Genomic DNA, 18,640 nt, shown 5'->3' on the forward strand with positions numbered 1-18,640 from the left:
TCATAATTCTGTTGGAGGAGTTTTTGTGTAAGGAGTACACCCCGCTAAAGAAGTCCGTATAGTGTTACGAGCGAAACGTTCAAAAGTAAAATCACAAAAATACCGAAAATTCAAAACGGAAAGTCCCTTATCAAATGGCAAAATCAAAAGCTCAAGCACATCAAACGAATGGATAACAACTGTCATATTCCTGACTTGGTACAGGCATTTTCCTATGTAGAAAATGGTGGATTAAACCTGGTTTTATAGCTAGCTAAACCTCTCACTTGTGTGACAGTCTCATAAAATTCCATTATATTGACAACGATGTGTGAACAAAACAAACAGACATAATAGGTGAAAATGTCAAAATAGGGGTACAACAGTCAACATTGTGTTATAATCTTAATTACTATAAAAACAAACAAATATGTAATAAAGAAACACAAAAGGGCATATAGACAAAGCAAATAAGCAAAAATGAATGACAAAAACTTACCATAGCACAATAACACAATGACGGGATGTACAAGTACCGAGCCACGTCAAATGGATATCACAAAAAAATACACTAAACAGTAAAAGTAATATTCCAAATGACAAATAAAAGAATACTATAACATGTTATTAAGATGATAAATAACGTGAGTACCCAGAATCTATACTTGAAGACCATCGTGTATTATTTGTGAAGTTGATACAAATATAGACATGTAAATGATATACGATGAGACAGAGGATATTTTACTGCTGAAAAAAGGGAAATTGATAATTGAAAAATCATCACTTTTGTCATTGATTTTTTATATAAATAATCTTTGGCATAATCAGGGGAATAAATAAAACATAAAGCAGACCTTCTAGTTTCGGAAGTATCCTTAATGTCAAGTTCACTGGGATATATGAAATACAAGCACTCACTGAAAGGTGGGTTATTGAGTGAGAGGACATCACGTTACATGTATTTCTGCTTTGTACCGATCTGTTGAGTTAGCCCTTTTCAACTAATTTTAATAGGTTGTTCTTATGTTGTGCTGTTACACCACTTTAGAGGAAGGTTGGCACCTTCAAACTAGTTGAACCCCGCCAGATTTTGCATGTGCCTATCCCGAGTCTGTAGCCTGTAATTTAGTAGTTGTCGTTTGTTGGTGTATATCATATTTGTTTTTCGTTCATTATTTTGTACATAAATCATCCCTTTAGTTTTCTCGTTTGAATTGTTTTACATTTGTCATTACGAGGCCTTTTATAGCTGACTATGTGGTATAGGTTTTGTTCATTGTTGAAGGCCGTACAGTGACCTATAGTTGTCAATTTCGTTGTCATTTGGTCTCTTGCGGAGATTTGTCCCATTGGCAATCATACCACATCTTCCTATTTTTATATCAAATACATGAAAGTAAAATGCAAGATGTTTTTCTTTTTAAATTTGGAAAATTTATATCAATTCGGCTTTATATGAGTCCAAAAACAAGGGGGGCACACTTAGTACCAATTTGAATACCGAATGAAATGCATCAACCAAACTCAACAAATAAGATATATATTAGTACAACGATGCCTGAAAAAATGTTTTACTATAGATCTGTTTCAGAAACATCATTTAATGGTTTTTATTTACATATGAGAATGTTTTGACTAACATATATCATTTCACTGGAAAATGAAGAAATATAACAAATGGTTGAAAAGTTTCTTTAAAATGTCTTTGAAGAATAAATATTATGTTTCGACACTTTGAACGGGACCGTACTTTCTGAAATGATTAATTCTGAACGTAATTTTTCTTCAAATAATTTAAACTTTGTTCATGAAACTAATGAATAGTCTGTACCGCATTAAAAGCAAACAAAGTTGACTGTCTTGACGTACCAGAAAATTGAATAAATAAACAGTGACTCTCGTCATATTTTCGAACCTAAATTATTACAGTGAAATATTAAGGACGTTTAATCTTAAATGTCAAGCATATGGGTCAACAAAGTTTTAGTGTTACTCAATATATACATAAAAAAAAAACGATTCTCGATATTAATGATTTCAACAAATAGATAATAATAAATGAATAAACTTTTTAGGAGTACACATCTCAATGCAGTGCATTATGACGAAGCTAATGTAACATTCAATGGGAAGAGTTATATTTTTGAGAGGCAAGTTGATGGCATATACCAAAACAAATATCTTGGCGAATTGCGTTTTTCAAGTAATGGCACCAACAGTAAGTAACAAATTTTTTTTTATATAATAACTAAACACAGTAAAGACAGTTAATTGTCACATTAACACGTTATAAGATTCATTCAAATAACATAAATAACTTTGTTGAATGCTCTGGTCTTTTATCAGTTAGAATAAGAAACATCAATGTTTCATTCAATGAAATGTAGACCTTAACTTTTGTTGGATCGTTTGCTGCATGTATGGGTCCTCTTGATTGATTGATTGATTGGTAGGTGTTGAACGCCACTTTTAGCACCTCAATACAGATAGATTTTTTTCTGTGTAAAGAGTTCACCTATTGTAAAGAGTATTGCTCTGTGTCCTGTTTTTTTTTAATTCAATTTCAAAACCTTAAAATATTTTCCTTACGGCTAATTGGCGTAGTATTCAGGATTTCATGTATTGATCAATATATATGTTTTCGTCACACATTTTTACCAATATAAGGAATTCTATGCGCGACTGTCATACCAGTGAGAGGTTAAGCTAGCTATAAAACCAGGTTTAATACACCATTTTTTACATAAGGAAATGCCTGTACCAAAACAGGAATATGATAGCTGTTTTTCATTCGTTTGTTTGTGTGAGCTTTTGATTTTGACAATTGATAAAGGTCTTTTTATTTTTTTTTAATTTTCCTTGGAGTTCGGTATGTTTTGGTTATTTTACCTTTTAGTTATTTTTAATTGTAATTACACCAAATGAACATTTGCTCTGTATGCATCAGTCCCTTTGACTCACACCAGAATGTTTAAAGCCGGGACTATGCTGACATGTCATTTTTCTAGTTTCCCTGAAGTACCGGGTGCCATTGATTGTATTTTGAAGGACTTTTATTATCATTATAATATAACCCTAAATGCATATACGATCATTTTAACAGTCGTTTTTTCGTTCATTGAAATCCAAAACATCACTACAGCAGTACGGATTGTCTTCTTCTGTGTAAAGAATTAAACTTGTACTAAAAACGTGTTGTTCTTTGTCCTATATATTTATTCAATTTCCAAACCTTCAAATTTGTTTCATATGTGCAATTGGCAATATATACTACGGAAGCGGTACAAAATTGCAATTCTGTAAATATAGACTTATGCAATTTCCCATAGGAACTCCCTTTACGGATAAAACTGTACCACTTCTATTATGAAGCTTCGTAAAAAATTATATCCTAGAATGGAAAGCTCATATTCACTACTATTTTTTCAAAGGTAAAATATAGGGCTGTGCTGCATATTTTCAACATTTATATGCACCGAACTTCTAAGAGTTTAAACTTATACTAAAATTCCCCCTCCCTTCACTTTGGGTCTTCCACAGATTTCAATTTGACCGCTATGCATGTGTATATTTACTGATAACATTCCCAAGATATGTCTTTACGAGATGAATCATAGAGATCATATATGTGAACCAGTATGTAAACAAAATAAAATATCTATGAATATTTAATATCCTCCCCAAAAGAGGCGTGGTTTGTGAAAAGGCTGTATTTACAAAGTTCAACCTTTAATTGTACATACTGTGTATCAAACTTGAATCTCTATTATCACGGTAACCTTTCAATCAACTTAAAGGAAATGTTTGTTAAAGGTATAAATGTAGCTTTAGGTAACAAAACATATTTTTTCTTATCAAGTTCCCCCCAAAAAAAATTTCCTCCAAAAGTATGAACACCTTTTATTAAGAGATAAAAACAGAAAACTTACAATGTATAATGAACTTTTTAAATGTCTTAGCAAAGAGGATGCGGGAGCCCTATAGTTTTCACTTTGTCCGTCTGTCCGTCTGTCCGCCTGTATGTCTGTCTGTCTGTCCTTTGTTAACATTTTTAGCACACAGGGGCACGAAGGTCCCCAGGTGAGCTTATGCCATCACTTGGTGTTCGTCGTCGTCCGTCGTCTGTCGTCGTCGTCGTCATAAACTATTTGAAGAATCTTCTCCTCTGAAACTTTTGGGCCAAATACCTTCAAACTTTAACTGAATGTTCCTTAGGGTATATAGTTTATAGATTGTGTCCGAAGTTTTGATCCATCAACAAACATGGCCGTAATGGCTTAAAATAGAACATAGGGGTCAATTTTGGCTTAAATCTCAAAAACTAAAGCATTTAGAGCAAATCTGACCTGGGATAAATATGTTCAATAGGTCAAGATCTATCAGCCCTGAAATTTTCAGACGAACCAACAGTTATTGGTTATTATCTTGAATATTATAATAGATAGAGATAAACAGTAGCAGCAATAATGTTCAGCAAAGTAAGATCAACAAAAAAGTTTATTTGACCAAGATTGTCAATCGACCCCTAAAGGAGTTATTGCCCTTTAAAGACAATTTAACGCAATTTGTTCACCATGTCTGCTAACATTTAAAAATCTTCTCCTCTGAAACTACTGGGCCTAATACTTCTAAACTTTAACTGAATGTTCTTAGGGTATCTTGTTTATAAACTGTATCCGAAGTTTTGATCCATCAACAAACATGACCGCCATGGCTAAAATAGAACATATGGGTCAAATGCAGATTTTGGCTTATATCTCAAAAACTTAAGCATTAAGAGCAAATCTGACAAGGGATAAAATTGTTCAATAGGTCAACATATATCAGCCCTAAAATTGTCAGATGAACCGAACAACCCATTGCTGGGTTGCTGCCACTAAATTGGTAATTGTAAGAAAATTGTGCAGTTTTTGTTAATTATCTTAAATATTATTGAAGATAAAGATAAACTGTAGTGTTCAGCAAAGTAAGATCTACAAATAACTTCATTTGACCGAAATTGTCAATTGACCCCTTAAGGATTTATTGCCCTTTAAAGACAATTTTTCATAATTTGTTCATCTAGTTTGCTTACTTTAAAAAATCTTCTCCTTTGAAACTGCTGAATCAATTCAGCCAAACTTGGGCTAAATGAGTTTCAGAGTATCTAGTATAAATTTTGTATTTTATTTCCTTGAACGTCCAGAAACATAGCCACTATGGCTAAAATGGAACATAAGGGTAAAATGCATTATCTTGCTTTTGAAGAAAATATGACAGATACAAAGAACATTTAAATAGCATTTTAAAGCCACTCATTAATGTATAGTGAAAAGCAAAAATAATCATTGATGAAAGATTTAAGGAAAAAATTACAGGTGAGCGATTCAGGCTCTTGAGAGCCTCTTGTTTGTAAACGCAAAAACTCCAAAATCATAGAAATGAGGCAAATGACATTTTGGACATAATTTGTAAATGTACATAATTAAATATGTTTGAGTGAAATTCGGTACATTAATTTTAGAAAAAAAATCGATTTTGTTAAAAATCACAAATGTTGAAAAAAAATGTCATCTTATAATAAGATTTAAACATAAACTGATGTTTAGGTGTATATAGTTATTTCTAAAGAATAATGAAAAATTAAGAAAAAATGTGAAATTTTCAGCTAAACGTCTTCTTGTGGTAGGATGTCTTCAAGTTTGATATAGGCATAATTTGCATCCCAAATTGTTTCCTGGAGTCAAAATTGTGTTTAGATTTTGTTAAAAATGCTAACTTTACGAACCAAATTTTTTTGCTAAGATTTATTTGCTATTACGAAATGATTCGCTGTGCCAAAATTATTAGTTGCCCATCATTTACGAAAAATGCTGAAAACTATATGTGTTTTGATTTCAACAAAACATATTTTAATTGAGAACACATCTTGAATTGGTTCCTGGTGTCCAAATTTATGAAAATAGACAACCGATGAACATTTGCTTTGTATGAATCAGTCTCTTTACCTCGCACAAAATCTATAACGCTAATGCTTCACAATATTTTTTTACGTTTGTAGATCTTACATATATTTATATCGACAAAATTGAAGGCAGAGAGTATTTATATTCAAATGAAACAGGATTACTGATTGCTATAAAGTCCATAAACGACAATAGTTTTGTCAAATTGCATTATAAAGATAACCAGTTACAGCAAATAGAACATTCTGATGGCCCTTTCTTAGTCATGACCTACAACGAAAGAGGTTTTATTAACTGGGTTGAATTAAGAAATGATTCAGATAATGAACAGGAGAGGTACGTTATATATAAAAGTAAGTAATAAGTTCTGATGCCTTCTCTTTTGATGAAGGGGAAAGAAGACTTTTAAGTGCTCTGAAATTGTATACGGCTGGCTGTTTCTAAAATCGCTGAACCGTTACCAGGAGTGTAACCGTATCCTTGTCAGTGCTTAACAACTTTATAACTTCCATGCCTCTTCTCGACATGAATTACTACACCTGATCGGTTTCAAGTTTGTAAAATAGCGTCTGCATAATTTTATGAAATAAAGACAGAAAAACAAATTTAAGAATATGTATGAAAACTATTAAATTTGCAGTAATGCTCCTATTCCTCTACAGTGGGTCATAAAAAACACTTTAGTTAGTTTCTAGTTTCTGTTGTTTTAATGTTTTATTATCCCCTTTTTAATTTACGTTGTTTTTTTTTTATATTCCATCTTACTTAGATTCAATCTTACGTAATTTGAAATTTTCTATTAATGCTGTAACCGGATGTTTTTATGGTCTCACTCATTAGAGACAAATAGTTCAATAAGTGTCAAGGGGCGACAAGATGAGTTAAGAAATGACAGGAAGCGTGAAGAAGCGACAATAAGTATACTTTAGCGACAACATATATGTTAAGCGTCAAGGAATCTAAATATATATTATTTCAAATAATTATACCAGAAACACTATATATATACATTTATTGTTAAAATTATTGACACTGACGAAGGCTATTTGTTAAGCCGAAATATTTGTCAACACGATTTTATAAAGTCATCTTCGTACATTACCATCTTATTTTTGTACCGTTGTGCAAATCTTTAGACTTATATATATATATATATATATATATATATATATAAACAAGCCTAAATTGAAAACAACGTTCAAACCTATGATTGCGTTGGATAAAAACCGCATTTTTTTTACGTGTGCATGCAAAACAAATTTCTTGGTAGAGGGGTCTAAATACAGCACAAACAACATTTTCCAAAAGACCAAAAAAGTGAAAAGTATATTTTAACAAATCCATTTGACTAGCAGGTCGAACAACGGATGTTCTTAAACCCTGCTGACTGCCATTGGCGATTGCCAAATAAACGGATCACCAGATGTAACAAAATGGCTCTTAACTATTAATTTGATACCAAACAGAAAACAATAAACTTGCGGAAAAGATGGTATACCGCAAACAAAAGGTGCAAAAAATTATTACACCATATCCGGATTTCGACAATTAATGTCTCTTCAGTGATGTTAGGAATCGAAACGGTATTTGGAAGGCCATATGATTTACCTCAATTTAGGATTGACTCTTGAATTTTGAAGAGTCGAAGTAGGATGAACGGATCATATAAACCCGAAGGGAAATATAATACAAGCCCAAACGAAAAAATATAAACAAGTCTAAATTTTAAAACATACAAATTTATATGCTTTCTTCAAGAACGTCATCTTGTCGATTAAATTCTACTTATCGCTTATTAGTGAGGTTGTGTTTTTGAAGTAGATTTCATTAATATATTCTTTTACAAAATACAAAGAAATTGTGTTACCGAACTTGTTTTCTGGCTACAAGTAAAAAATGAAATTTTCTTTAACCTTTCTTTATATAAAATTTTACTATAAGAGTTATCTCCCCATATATGGTTAAATCAAAAAATGGTATCGAATTATAGCAAATACTTGGTATTCGTAAAAACAGTCTTAACAAAACAATAAATCACTTATTTTTCTTTATTTAATTGTCTTTATGTCCCAAAATTTGTAGATTTAAACAAAGAACTAGACCTATTGTGTACCGCTACTTTACAATCCAAGATAGCGGTATACAGTTAATCGACGATAGGTTAAATACAAAATAAAATCTATGCTAATAAACAATGTATATTCAAAGAAACAAAATATTTAAGCAGGCTATAAAGCCTTTCACCAGTCTTTAATGCATTGGGTCAAATAACATTCAAATAGGTAAGTTATGATCATGGGTTTTACGTTTTGATGCAAGGTAGGACAGCCTGCAAGCCATCTTGAAACTATAGAATCCTACGCGATATTTGTGGGTGTGCAAAAGTGATAAGGGATCTACAGAATATAATATACATTGCTTGCTAGCATAGATTTTATTTTATATTTAACCTAAGTCGATTTACTGTATACCGCTATCTTGGATGTAAAGTAGCAATACACAATAGGTCTAGTTCTTTGCTTAAATCTACAATTTTTGAGACAGAATGACAATTAAATAAAGAAAACGTTGGTTTTTTTTAAGCTAAAACACCCACATTGACCTCCATTTTTGTATTTGTATGCGGATGATGATGTATTAAATTTAAAAAGGTTATACTAAAATTGAAATGAAAAATATAAATGATAAAAATAAATTTTGTGTTTTGAGTTGTAAAATAATTGAGCTATTATTTCATTAGTATATATGACTATGATATGGACAACGACTGGTTGATATCGTCGGATGTAAATGGAAAGATTACACGCTATGAATACAATAGTGACAACTCTATAAAGCGGATAAAATATTCATCTGGATCTATAGAAGAATTTGAATATTACCCTCAAGGATGGTTGAAAAGTATTGAACTGATTACGAATGGCACACAAATGGCTAACAAAGTGTATACCTTTATCGGTGAAGCAATAATTACTACCTTAACTCAACCGGACAATGTGACACAGACATTAACTTACGATGAAAATGGAGAAATTGCTTTACGTAAACGATTTGGATTCTCAACTGAAAAAATTCAGAATACAGAGCATGATAAAATAGTATCCCAAGGCGATTTCGTAACTATAAATATTTGCGAAGGAAATTTCTTCATCATTAAAAATAAACGCATCTTCAGTTACTGGGGCATTGATTGTATTTTAAGTGATGAGCTGTTCAAAATGCTTTAAAAATTTGGTTGTCATGCGGTTTTCAATTATATTGGTTTTATAGAAATGTATATTTTTTAAAAGTCATTCTTAATTTATTATTTATATTTCTTAAAAGGTTGATATTTTATTTTACATTTATAACTAATTAAACATTGTATTTTGTTCACACTCTTTACAGATAGTTTCCAAAAACATATATGATGAACTGACGAATTCAGTATTATGCGAAGATGCTAACGGGGACTTTGTGACTGTATCGTACAATGATCATGGACGTGTTACAGTTTTGAAGGATAGCGACAATAATGCGTATTCAGTGACATACAATCCTGACGGCAATATAAGGGCTGTCCTGTACCCAGATAATACTACAGAAGAATATGATTATGAAAAAAATGAACGAAATTTTAAAAGTAGGTCTGGGGAAAACATTAGATCTGAAATAGATGATAATGGAAATGTTCTTGTAAAAGACTTTGGAAACGATCGCGTTTATTCATTTTCTTACGATAAACAGCATAGGTTGAAAGAGGCAAGAATGGAAATGGGAACAACTTCCATTGGCTACACTTATAATGGTTTACCAGAGTATGTCAAGTTTCAATACTTTGAAAAAGATATATATGTAAACTATAGTCTAAACGAAAATTTTCAGAAATCCAGTATGAAATTGTCTTTAGAGGGGTATGATGTAAATTATGAATACAATTCAAGAAATTTGCTTACACGGGTAATCAATTCTTACGACAATACAAGTTTGTTGAAGGTAGAATATAACGAAAAGATGCAATTGAAGAAAAAGATATTAGGTAACGGTGCAGAAACTGTGTACTCCTACTTTGTGGGTACGGACCTGCTGAAAGGTGTATATAACTACTTACCAAATGGAAATCTAAGCTCAAAATTTGAATATCTATATGACCTACGACAGAGAAGAATATCACTGAAAACAATGGATGGCAACTGGAAATTTCGATATGATCCATCTGGACAATTAACGTACGTCAAACATCCAGATGGCACCGTGAAAACTTTACAGTATGATAAGCATAAAAATCGCAAAGCTGTAGCTATAAATGATATTCGTAAAGAATATACTGCAAATTCATTAAACCAATATACAAAATATGGGAACGATCAGACGTTCAAACACGATAAAAATGGTAATTTGATCTCAAAAGATGGACCAACGAAAGAAGATTTTATATTTAATGCTGAAAATCAATTAGTCCAATTCAGAACATCAGATAACGAATGCACGTTGGAGTATGATGGTCTCAAAAATCTTGTACGAAAAAGTTGTGAAAATGAACGTACAGAATATGTTGTTGATGCATTTGGGCGATTTGGACAAGATATTTTAGCAGAGGTATTGTATAGACTATATATTTTTTTTAATCAACCCAACACATGAGTATTAACGCTAAATATTTCAGTTGGAATTAACCTTTTTTTATTACCTTGCCTTTATTCATACACATGCATGGACCATAATGAGAATAAATACCAAAGGGCCATAGTATATTACAAGACGAAAAATCACTGACAAAGTGTTCACAAAATAACAATACTTAGATTCAGCAATACGAATCCCAATAAAAACTGTTCATGGTCTCATGTGCTTATGTGCTCCAAAAGGGCCAGATGTTGCTCCTTCATAAGTGATGGGCACAATTCATAATTCTTATCACATTAAAACATTAAAAAAGCATTAATGAGTGTAAAAAGTTTATGAGGTTTTGACATGATAAACAAACTATTTTCTTTTGAGTTAGGCCAATTGCAAGTTTACAAAATATATTTTATAGTTTATTCTTATGTTGTGCTGTTACACCACTGTTCATGTTTAACCCCGCCACATTCTTGTAGTGCCTGTCTCAAGTCAGGATCCTGAAGTTCAGTGGTTGTCGTTTATTCATGTCAATATATTTGTTTTTCGTAAAAATTGGGTTGTTATAATTTAAACGTTATTTTTCTTGTTTGAATTTGTTTCCCATTTTTCATGTCGGAGTCTTTTATAGCTGACTTTAAGGTATTTACGTTTGAACTCTGGTGGATAACTGTCTCAATTGCAATCATACCACGTCTGCTTATCTTTATATAGAATAAAAAATACAGTGAACTTTTAAAGGAGAGAGGCCGACTGTGTCGACGGAATTAACATTTAGACTGTTGTTGACATAATCGAGGTTTGAATAAACTTAACGATTAACTGAATGTAGAAAGGCTAAAACATATTTCTTTGGACCTAATTTAAATACCGTTCACAGACCTATTTTCACACATTACTCATCGTATCGAAACCTCGAGATACAAACGTTACAGCCATTTTCTTTTAGAAAACAGCAACATAAAAAAAGGTACAAAGCCATTTTCTTTACAATTTAAAATGTCCACTGTTGTGTTTGGATAAATGTTTAGTCTTTTGGTTGACATTCTTTGCCATGGCGTTCTCGGTGTATCTCGACTTAAAAGTTTTGAATGCCCTCTTGGTATCTTTCTCTTTTTTTTTGTTATCCCTGCATGATGCTGATTCATGTCCCCATAAGTGGTATTTGATACGCTATCCATATAATGTAATTAAAAAAAAACAACACATAATGCAGATGTTAACGATGCATGTCACATAGCACTTTTCTCCTTAAAACTTACTGTATCAAGTGCTTTTGTTCGTTCGAAAATGAAAATCACAGAAACATTTCTGATATTTTACATTGAAATTAGACGGACTAATATGACATTCAAAATAAGACAACTATGATGAATAATCTTTACGTCTTTTTTTACATAGAATAGTTATATATTTGCATAAATGAGGACAGATGTTTCAGAATGGTCACCGGTTTTTATGCGAAATGAATTATATCAAAATCACTTGTCATGCATTTTAAACAATAGAAAACTACAGGTTATATAAGAATGGACCTGCTTTAATAATCAAATTATGAATATGAAATGTTTGGAATTTTTCCTTGATCAGTATTTCAAGTGTTTCATTTAACTGAAAGGCATAATAACAAATTCTTTCATTCCTTTTATTGGATAAACACGAGATAAATCCATGACACTTTTTTTTTAAAAATATATCAACTTTTCTTTCATAATACTTGATTGGACTAATAGATAACGTACAAAGGCGAATCTACAGATACCCAACTATATTTCCATGGCGGTGATCAATTAGGATTAATAGCTATGAAGAATAAGAATGGATATTACTATTACCAATTTGATCCAATGGGGTAGGTTTTTTATTTCGCTTTTAACAAAAATGTCACTATTCATTATGATGACAGCAGCAGTTTTATGTTATACATATTATGTTATACATATATTGTCTGGTTTTTATGCTCCCCGTAAAAAATTTCGGCGGCAAATAGTAATCGCTTTACCGCTCGTCCTTCTATCATTGAGTCAGAAACAGATTGTTTTGGTATAACTTAGTATCCCTTGCTTAATTGTAATTAAACTTATACAGATGGAATGTAATTGGAATGGCATAAAACCTGTTGAATTTGGGGACAAGGATAAGGTAATTACTAAAAATAGAAATAAAATGAAAAAAGGGGGACCAACCTAGTATTTGGGGTTCTATATATAGGCTTAAGATCTAGATGGCTGCTCCTTAAAAATAGGGAAAAAATCGGAAATCTTTTCCGAGTGGCAACTTAAATTTCCCTTACTTGATTGGTAAGAAACTTGTGCATATGGTAGATATTGAGGATGGGAATCCGCCTATTATTTGGAGGTCTAAAGGGATAAGATCAAGATCGCTGCTACCTAAATAATATAAGAAAAATGGAAAAAATAAAAAATAGTTTCTGCATCGTAATTTTAGTTTTCCTAGCTTAATAAGAATGAATCTGACACAGTATAAGTAACCTTTATTTTGGATTGGTCATTAGGTTAATGGTCAAGGTCACTATTACTAAAAAAGAAACATTATTGAAATCTGAGCTCCTCTGTCTTGATTGGAATGAAACTTATACAAATGAGAGATATAGGGGCGTGAAATAAGCCTAAATAATTTGGGGCCAATAGATCAAAGTTCAATACCACTGTAACTAAAAGAAGAAAAATAAGAAAAAAGGTTTTTGGTTGGTAACTTGACTAGAATGAAACTTGATGGCAGATAGAGTGGAGGGAGAATCATTTGTCATTGTAAGCCTTTTACATGTATCATCACTTTAAAGTTCATTATTTATAAGCATATTTGACGAGTATTTGGACCAAGCGCCGATTCAAGTATTAAAAAAAGCAAAAGTTTTAAGATAGAAAATAGCATCAGAATATTGTATAAAAATAATTTACTTACTGTATTAAAACCAAAATAGTTTTAGCAGTTTAAATGTATGTAACATCCTCATTTTACATATAAAATTATTGTTAAAAGCGTGCAAAATGTCATGCAGACAATCCAAAATTTATAAACGGGATGAATTCATTACTGAAAACTTACAGTTAGTAAACATCAATATATATAGTCCATTAAAACATAAAATGTAGGCATCGCTGTATACATTTTAATGATTCCTATATGTATGCTGGTGTGTATCTATGATACCAGGGTTTAAGTAGCTACGATATATAACTGTCTAATCGGTACTTTGCATCATTTGTCGTTTTGTTGAATGTTTTTGTGCTTCATGTCGATATAATTTTTCAAGCCCGTTTTATATAGCTGATTTGACCATTTGTATTTTTGTTGTGCTGTTACACGACTGTCCCAGTTAGTTAGAAACATTTTCCTCGCCACAAACTTGTTGTGCCTGTCCCGGGTCAGTAAAGTGTCGTTTAATCGTTTTCGCTGGTTGCTATCTGTCAAATTTATAGTTCATTTATTATTTTTTTATTGCTTCATGTTTCTTATTGCCGGAGTTTTAATAGCTTACTCTACGGTATGCATTGTGCTCATTGTTGGAGGCCGTATGATGACCTAAAGTTGTTTTTATCTTTGCTCTAAGGTCTCCGGTAAATACTTGTCTCATTGTCAGTTATTGTTCATCTACTTATATTTTGACATAACTTATAATAATTTAGTACGATAAACCTGCGTTTTGTCTAAATAAAACTCATCTTTGTCCCCCGATACGAAATAATTGGAAGGCCAAAATGGAGTAGAACGCTGAAGAGCAATAAAAAGTCAATGTTTAAAAAAATCATTAATATCCATTAAATATCAGTATAAGTCGATAGTAAACATCAACGAGGTAATCGTGATTGTGGTTATTGTAATGACAAAAAATAAATAGTAAAAAGCCTTTATATAATGACTTCCACTGTAACGTTTTAATGTATACATTAATTTTTTATAAAAGACTTCAACCCTCCGCCTTTTTAATCTCGATCAGTAAATAAAAAAACATACAAAAGAAAGTGCTAAATTAACAGTATAATAGAAAATCAAAACACACAAAAAATACAAATTATGACATTTTTTGTTAAATTTATGAAATGTATGCAACAGTTTGCACATATTTGGTTAGGTTCTTGTCTTCTGATTAATATTGTACATAATTTGTCGGCACATGTTCGGGCTTCCCTTGTGCTGATGGTCCTGACTATTAATAAATTTTAAAATTGTAACTTTATTTCATTTCAGATCAGTTGTAAGCATGTTAGATAAAAACGGCGACATTTTGAATTCCTACAGATATGATCCTTTTGGAAATATTACGTCAAGTATTGAAGAGCTACAAAATCCATTTACATTTATTGGGCAGTGGGGAGCTATAAACATGAAGCAAATCAAAGAACTGTATCTTATGAGGACACGATGTTATGATTCTGAACATGGACGATTTTTAAGCATGGATCAATTTGCCCTAGACGGAAAACTGAAAAATTTCTATGCTTATGCTTACAATAATCCTGTTCATTTTCTAGATCCGAAAGGAAACTATGCTTTCCTAGTCACCGGAGCAGTAAATTTGGCCTTTTATCTTGGATATAACTATCTGACTAATCAAGAGAGCACACTAGGAGGTAAAATCAGGCTCATGAATGCTTACAACAAATATTCAATTTTTCTACATGTTCATTCAATAATGCAGCATTCAAGTTTATGAAACCAAATTTTCACTAGATCTATATATTTTAAATCCATAAAACCCTTTAACCTATATACTAGACAATAAGTCTATAGAATTTTACTATTAACTGTGTCTGTTCGTTCTTTCTTTCATATAATCGCTCATTGTCCTTATATCCGTAACTTCTAGGTCATGTATCTCGCCAAGTATTCAATAGTTTTACATCCTCCCTTTAAAATGTTTAGTGTTGAGCGTTACTGATAAATATAAATACAGAAAAGATCATCGGTGCCCCTAATTTATATATTACTTTTATTTACTTTCTGGAACTGGGCTAATACTGTTGTCGACTACTAGTACCCAATGGTATCATCAACTCATTGGTCAGTGTTTCGGTACTGACATGATATATAACATACCTGGATAAATGTAGAAGTTAGAAAGAAACTAATTTCCAATTCTTTCAAGCATAGTTGACCTCAGATAGATTGGCTTTTATTTTTAGATACCTTTTGGTCATATAGCTTCTCAAGTCTTTATACATTCTCTGCTTTCTAATTTTTGGATTTGAGCATTCGTGAGGTAAATGCAGAAAGCGCTTTAAACTCAAAATGTATATATTCGTCTTTTTACACTGGATTGAAAGCCCTGCTGGGGGACTACTAGTCACAGAGGTAATCATCAGCTCAGTAGTCGAGTGCATCGATACTAACAAGATTTATAACTTACCTTTCTTAAATTTTCCGCTGATAAATTAAGACGTTATTCAGATACTAAGGTTTCAAATCCCTAAGGGAAAATTGAACTAATATTTATTTAGTTATTCTTTTTTTAAGTCCCGTTGACCATGTAGCTCATCGAATATTCAATCATTTATAACTTTATTTATTCTCGGCTTTCTCAAATTTAAGATTTAGTGTTTCTGATGAACGTGAATCTAGAATAGCGCTTCCGCCACACCAAAATTATATACTGCTATTTTCATTTTCCTAAACCACTGACTAACTTTTTTAAAACTTTTCCTCTTGTTTTTTATTTTGATCTGATTGATATGATTGATGTCTTTTTACAAAATAGGGTCTTCTTAAAACATAATGGTTAAATATGCATTTTATCCGAAGTGCCACCAAAACAACAGAGTATATTTCATCGTAAAGTGCACAGAATTTAGTATATAACGCAATTGAGAACTTCCTCTTTCATTTTATTTCTTATGGGAGCATTACTGCAAACAAGACAAATAGTGATAGGTATTTTACATTAATTTCTCTTAAACCAGTTACTTTATGTTTAGATATATGGATAGAATGGGTTAAATATAAATTTGAGATGTGCTAACACAGATTGCATTGTTTTGAAAGCAGGTACTTTAATTTATTCAAAATATGTACATTTACGTAAACTTTGTTTGATATTGTAGGCGCTGCATTTGCCTTAATGGAAGGGATGATAGGTGGTCCAATTGCTGGTAAAATTGGGGGCAAAATAGCTGGCTATATTGGTAAAAAGTGTGGCAAAGTAGTTGCAGATTTTACGAAAAGAGTTATAGAAACCGTTGCTGCGGAGGTAGAAAAAGTTATAAAAGAGAGCGTTTTTGGAGATAAACCGTTCAGCTGGAAAGGCTTTGGAAAAGATCTTGCTACAGGACTGATATCTAGTTTTTATCCTAGCAAGAAAGATGCCGGAAAATTAAGAAAAGCGGCAGATGTTTTGTTATCCAATATACTTGGGGAAATAATTGATCCAAATAAATCATGGAATGACAAGCTTCAGGCATGTTTATCTAATACGTTGTATTTCTTTTGAGACTGATGTACAATTTTATGCAATTTCGGTAAAGAAATATTTTTTTATATCAATACAAAAACATGAAATCATTATTGGATTGTCTTTGAACAAGAATTAAACTAAACAAAAGTCGATAATATGTTATAATAAATGTTACTGTAACACCATCGAAAACTTCAATACAAGCAAAAACACTTATTTTCGCAGTTGCAGTCCGTCACTGCTGTCAATTTTCTTTCCCGACTTGGTATAGCAATTTACCGCAAGTAATACAATGGATGACACATGCAGAACGGAAAGTAGTTTCGGAGATTCCATCTTAGCTTTATTAATTAAATGACATCTGGAGAACCTTAGTATATGTATGCTATTGGAAGGGAGGCTTAATTCGTGTTACTTTGATGGGCAGTCATATCCCCTTTTCGATTTACAGATTCCCGTAACCTCCACAATTTTCCCCGAGATGCCTTTCCTTATTGGTTAAATATTGGTTGTACAGTTAGGACTTCAAGCAAACAAAACATTCTAATTTTGCAAGTGTGAATGATAACAATATACAAAACGTTGCTATAAATAGATGATGCACGAAAATGTAGTGTCATTGGGATAAAATAATTATCTTGCTGAATAATCGTATGATAGATCACGCACCAGATTCTATAATTATAAGCAGAACAAATTAATGAACATTCAATATAATTCATTGTACTGTCTTAAGTTAACGTTAAAAGGTGTTTTTGTTTACTGTTTTTGTTTTTTTCGTTTTCTTTTTAAACATTTTTAGCATGTTTATAAGTACAATTAAACACGACACAATATATACCTTTACTTTATACCGATACTAATCCTAAACCATTATTTACAGGACGCGAAGAATATTGCATCGAACTTATGGCCAGATGCATTGAATAAATTAATAGATAAAATAATAGAATGGATTAGATCACATGATCCGGTAAGAACTATCTGATATATTTATCTAAATTTCTAATTTGTTTTCATAATGTTGCCCTTGATATGGAATTTCCTACAAGTTTATGATTTATTGAATATTGGTGTGATTGATGATGTTGAGTAGAGAATTATACTATATAATGAAAAAAATATTTTTTCTGTTTTGTAAATTTATGCATTAGGAAAGTGACACATCATTTTTAAATACTTTTTTCGACGCCATATTTGTTGAGTTTAGTGGTTTGACATTTCAACCTCTACTGGTATACTTATTTTTGTACTCGTTCATAGAAAGGGAAAACTATCTTGCAAAATTGTTTAATTTCCTTACAGATACAGTGTTCCAGCTAGGATTTCAAAAGGGCAGGGTGCCAATCCTGAAAAAAGGGCATTTAACGCGTGATATGATAATATGAAAAGGGCATGTTTTAATAAAGATTATAATAAAACATTGTTTGTTCATTGAATCACTGGTTGTATATATACAAAAACAACATCATTAGCCCAGAGAAAAACTATCTTTCTACTTTTTAGGCTGAAAACTTATCAAGCAGCTTGTCACACAAGTTTTAAATCATTGCTTGGCACAGTTAAGCTTTATATGCAGTATTTTTTGAAAAATGTCCTGCTTCATTCTGTTTCTATGGTGTGACACACTTTAAAAGTTTCACCTTTCTACCTTTTCTGTGCTTAATTGCAATACAGCACAAAACAGCTGTAAATGCACAAT

The 18,640-nt window shown here is 31.7% G+C and overlaps 1 protein-coding gene across 5 annotated transcripts in view; it reads left to right on the plus strand.

The window, feature by feature from the left end:
- LOC127730411 (uncharacterized) overlaps window positions 1–18,640 on the plus strand; it is an 85,267-nt gene that overhangs the window by 37,833 nt on the left and 28,794 nt on the right. For 3 of the 5 annotated variants that reach the window (XR_007995096.1, XM_052238809.1, XM_052238810.1), the window contains exons 16-23: window positions 2,058–2,200; window positions 6,023–6,263; window positions 8,668–9,043; window positions 9,315–10,505; window positions 12,260–12,378; window positions 14,739–15,121; window positions 16,589–16,941; window positions 17,822–17,911. Coding sequence is in view for 4 of the 5 variants with exons in the window: in XM_052238809.1 (XP_052094769.1) it covers window positions 2,058–2,200; window positions 6,023–6,263; window positions 8,668–9,043; window positions 9,315–10,505; window positions 12,260–12,378; window positions 14,739–15,121; window positions 16,589–16,941; window positions 17,822–17,911 (2,896 nt within the window). In the remaining variant the exon portion in view is untranslated. Of the gene's footprint in view, window positions 1–2,057; window positions 2,201–6,022; window positions 6,264–8,667; window positions 9,044–9,314; window positions 10,506–12,259; window positions 12,379–14,738; window positions 15,122–16,588; window positions 16,942–17,821; window positions 17,912–18,243; window positions 18,552–18,640 lie in introns of those variants that run through there. The other 2 variants (XM_052238812.1, XM_052238813.1) reach the window with 2 other exon arrangements.

The sequence above is a fragment of the Mytilus californianus genome, unplaced genomic scaffold (assembly GCF_021869535.1).
Source record: "Mytilus californianus isolate M0D057914Y unplaced genomic scaffold, xbMytCali1.0.p SCAF_2, whole genome shotgun sequence".
Classification (NCBI taxonomy): Eukaryota; Metazoa; Mollusca; class Bivalvia; order Mytilida; family Mytilidae; genus Mytilus; species Mytilus californianus.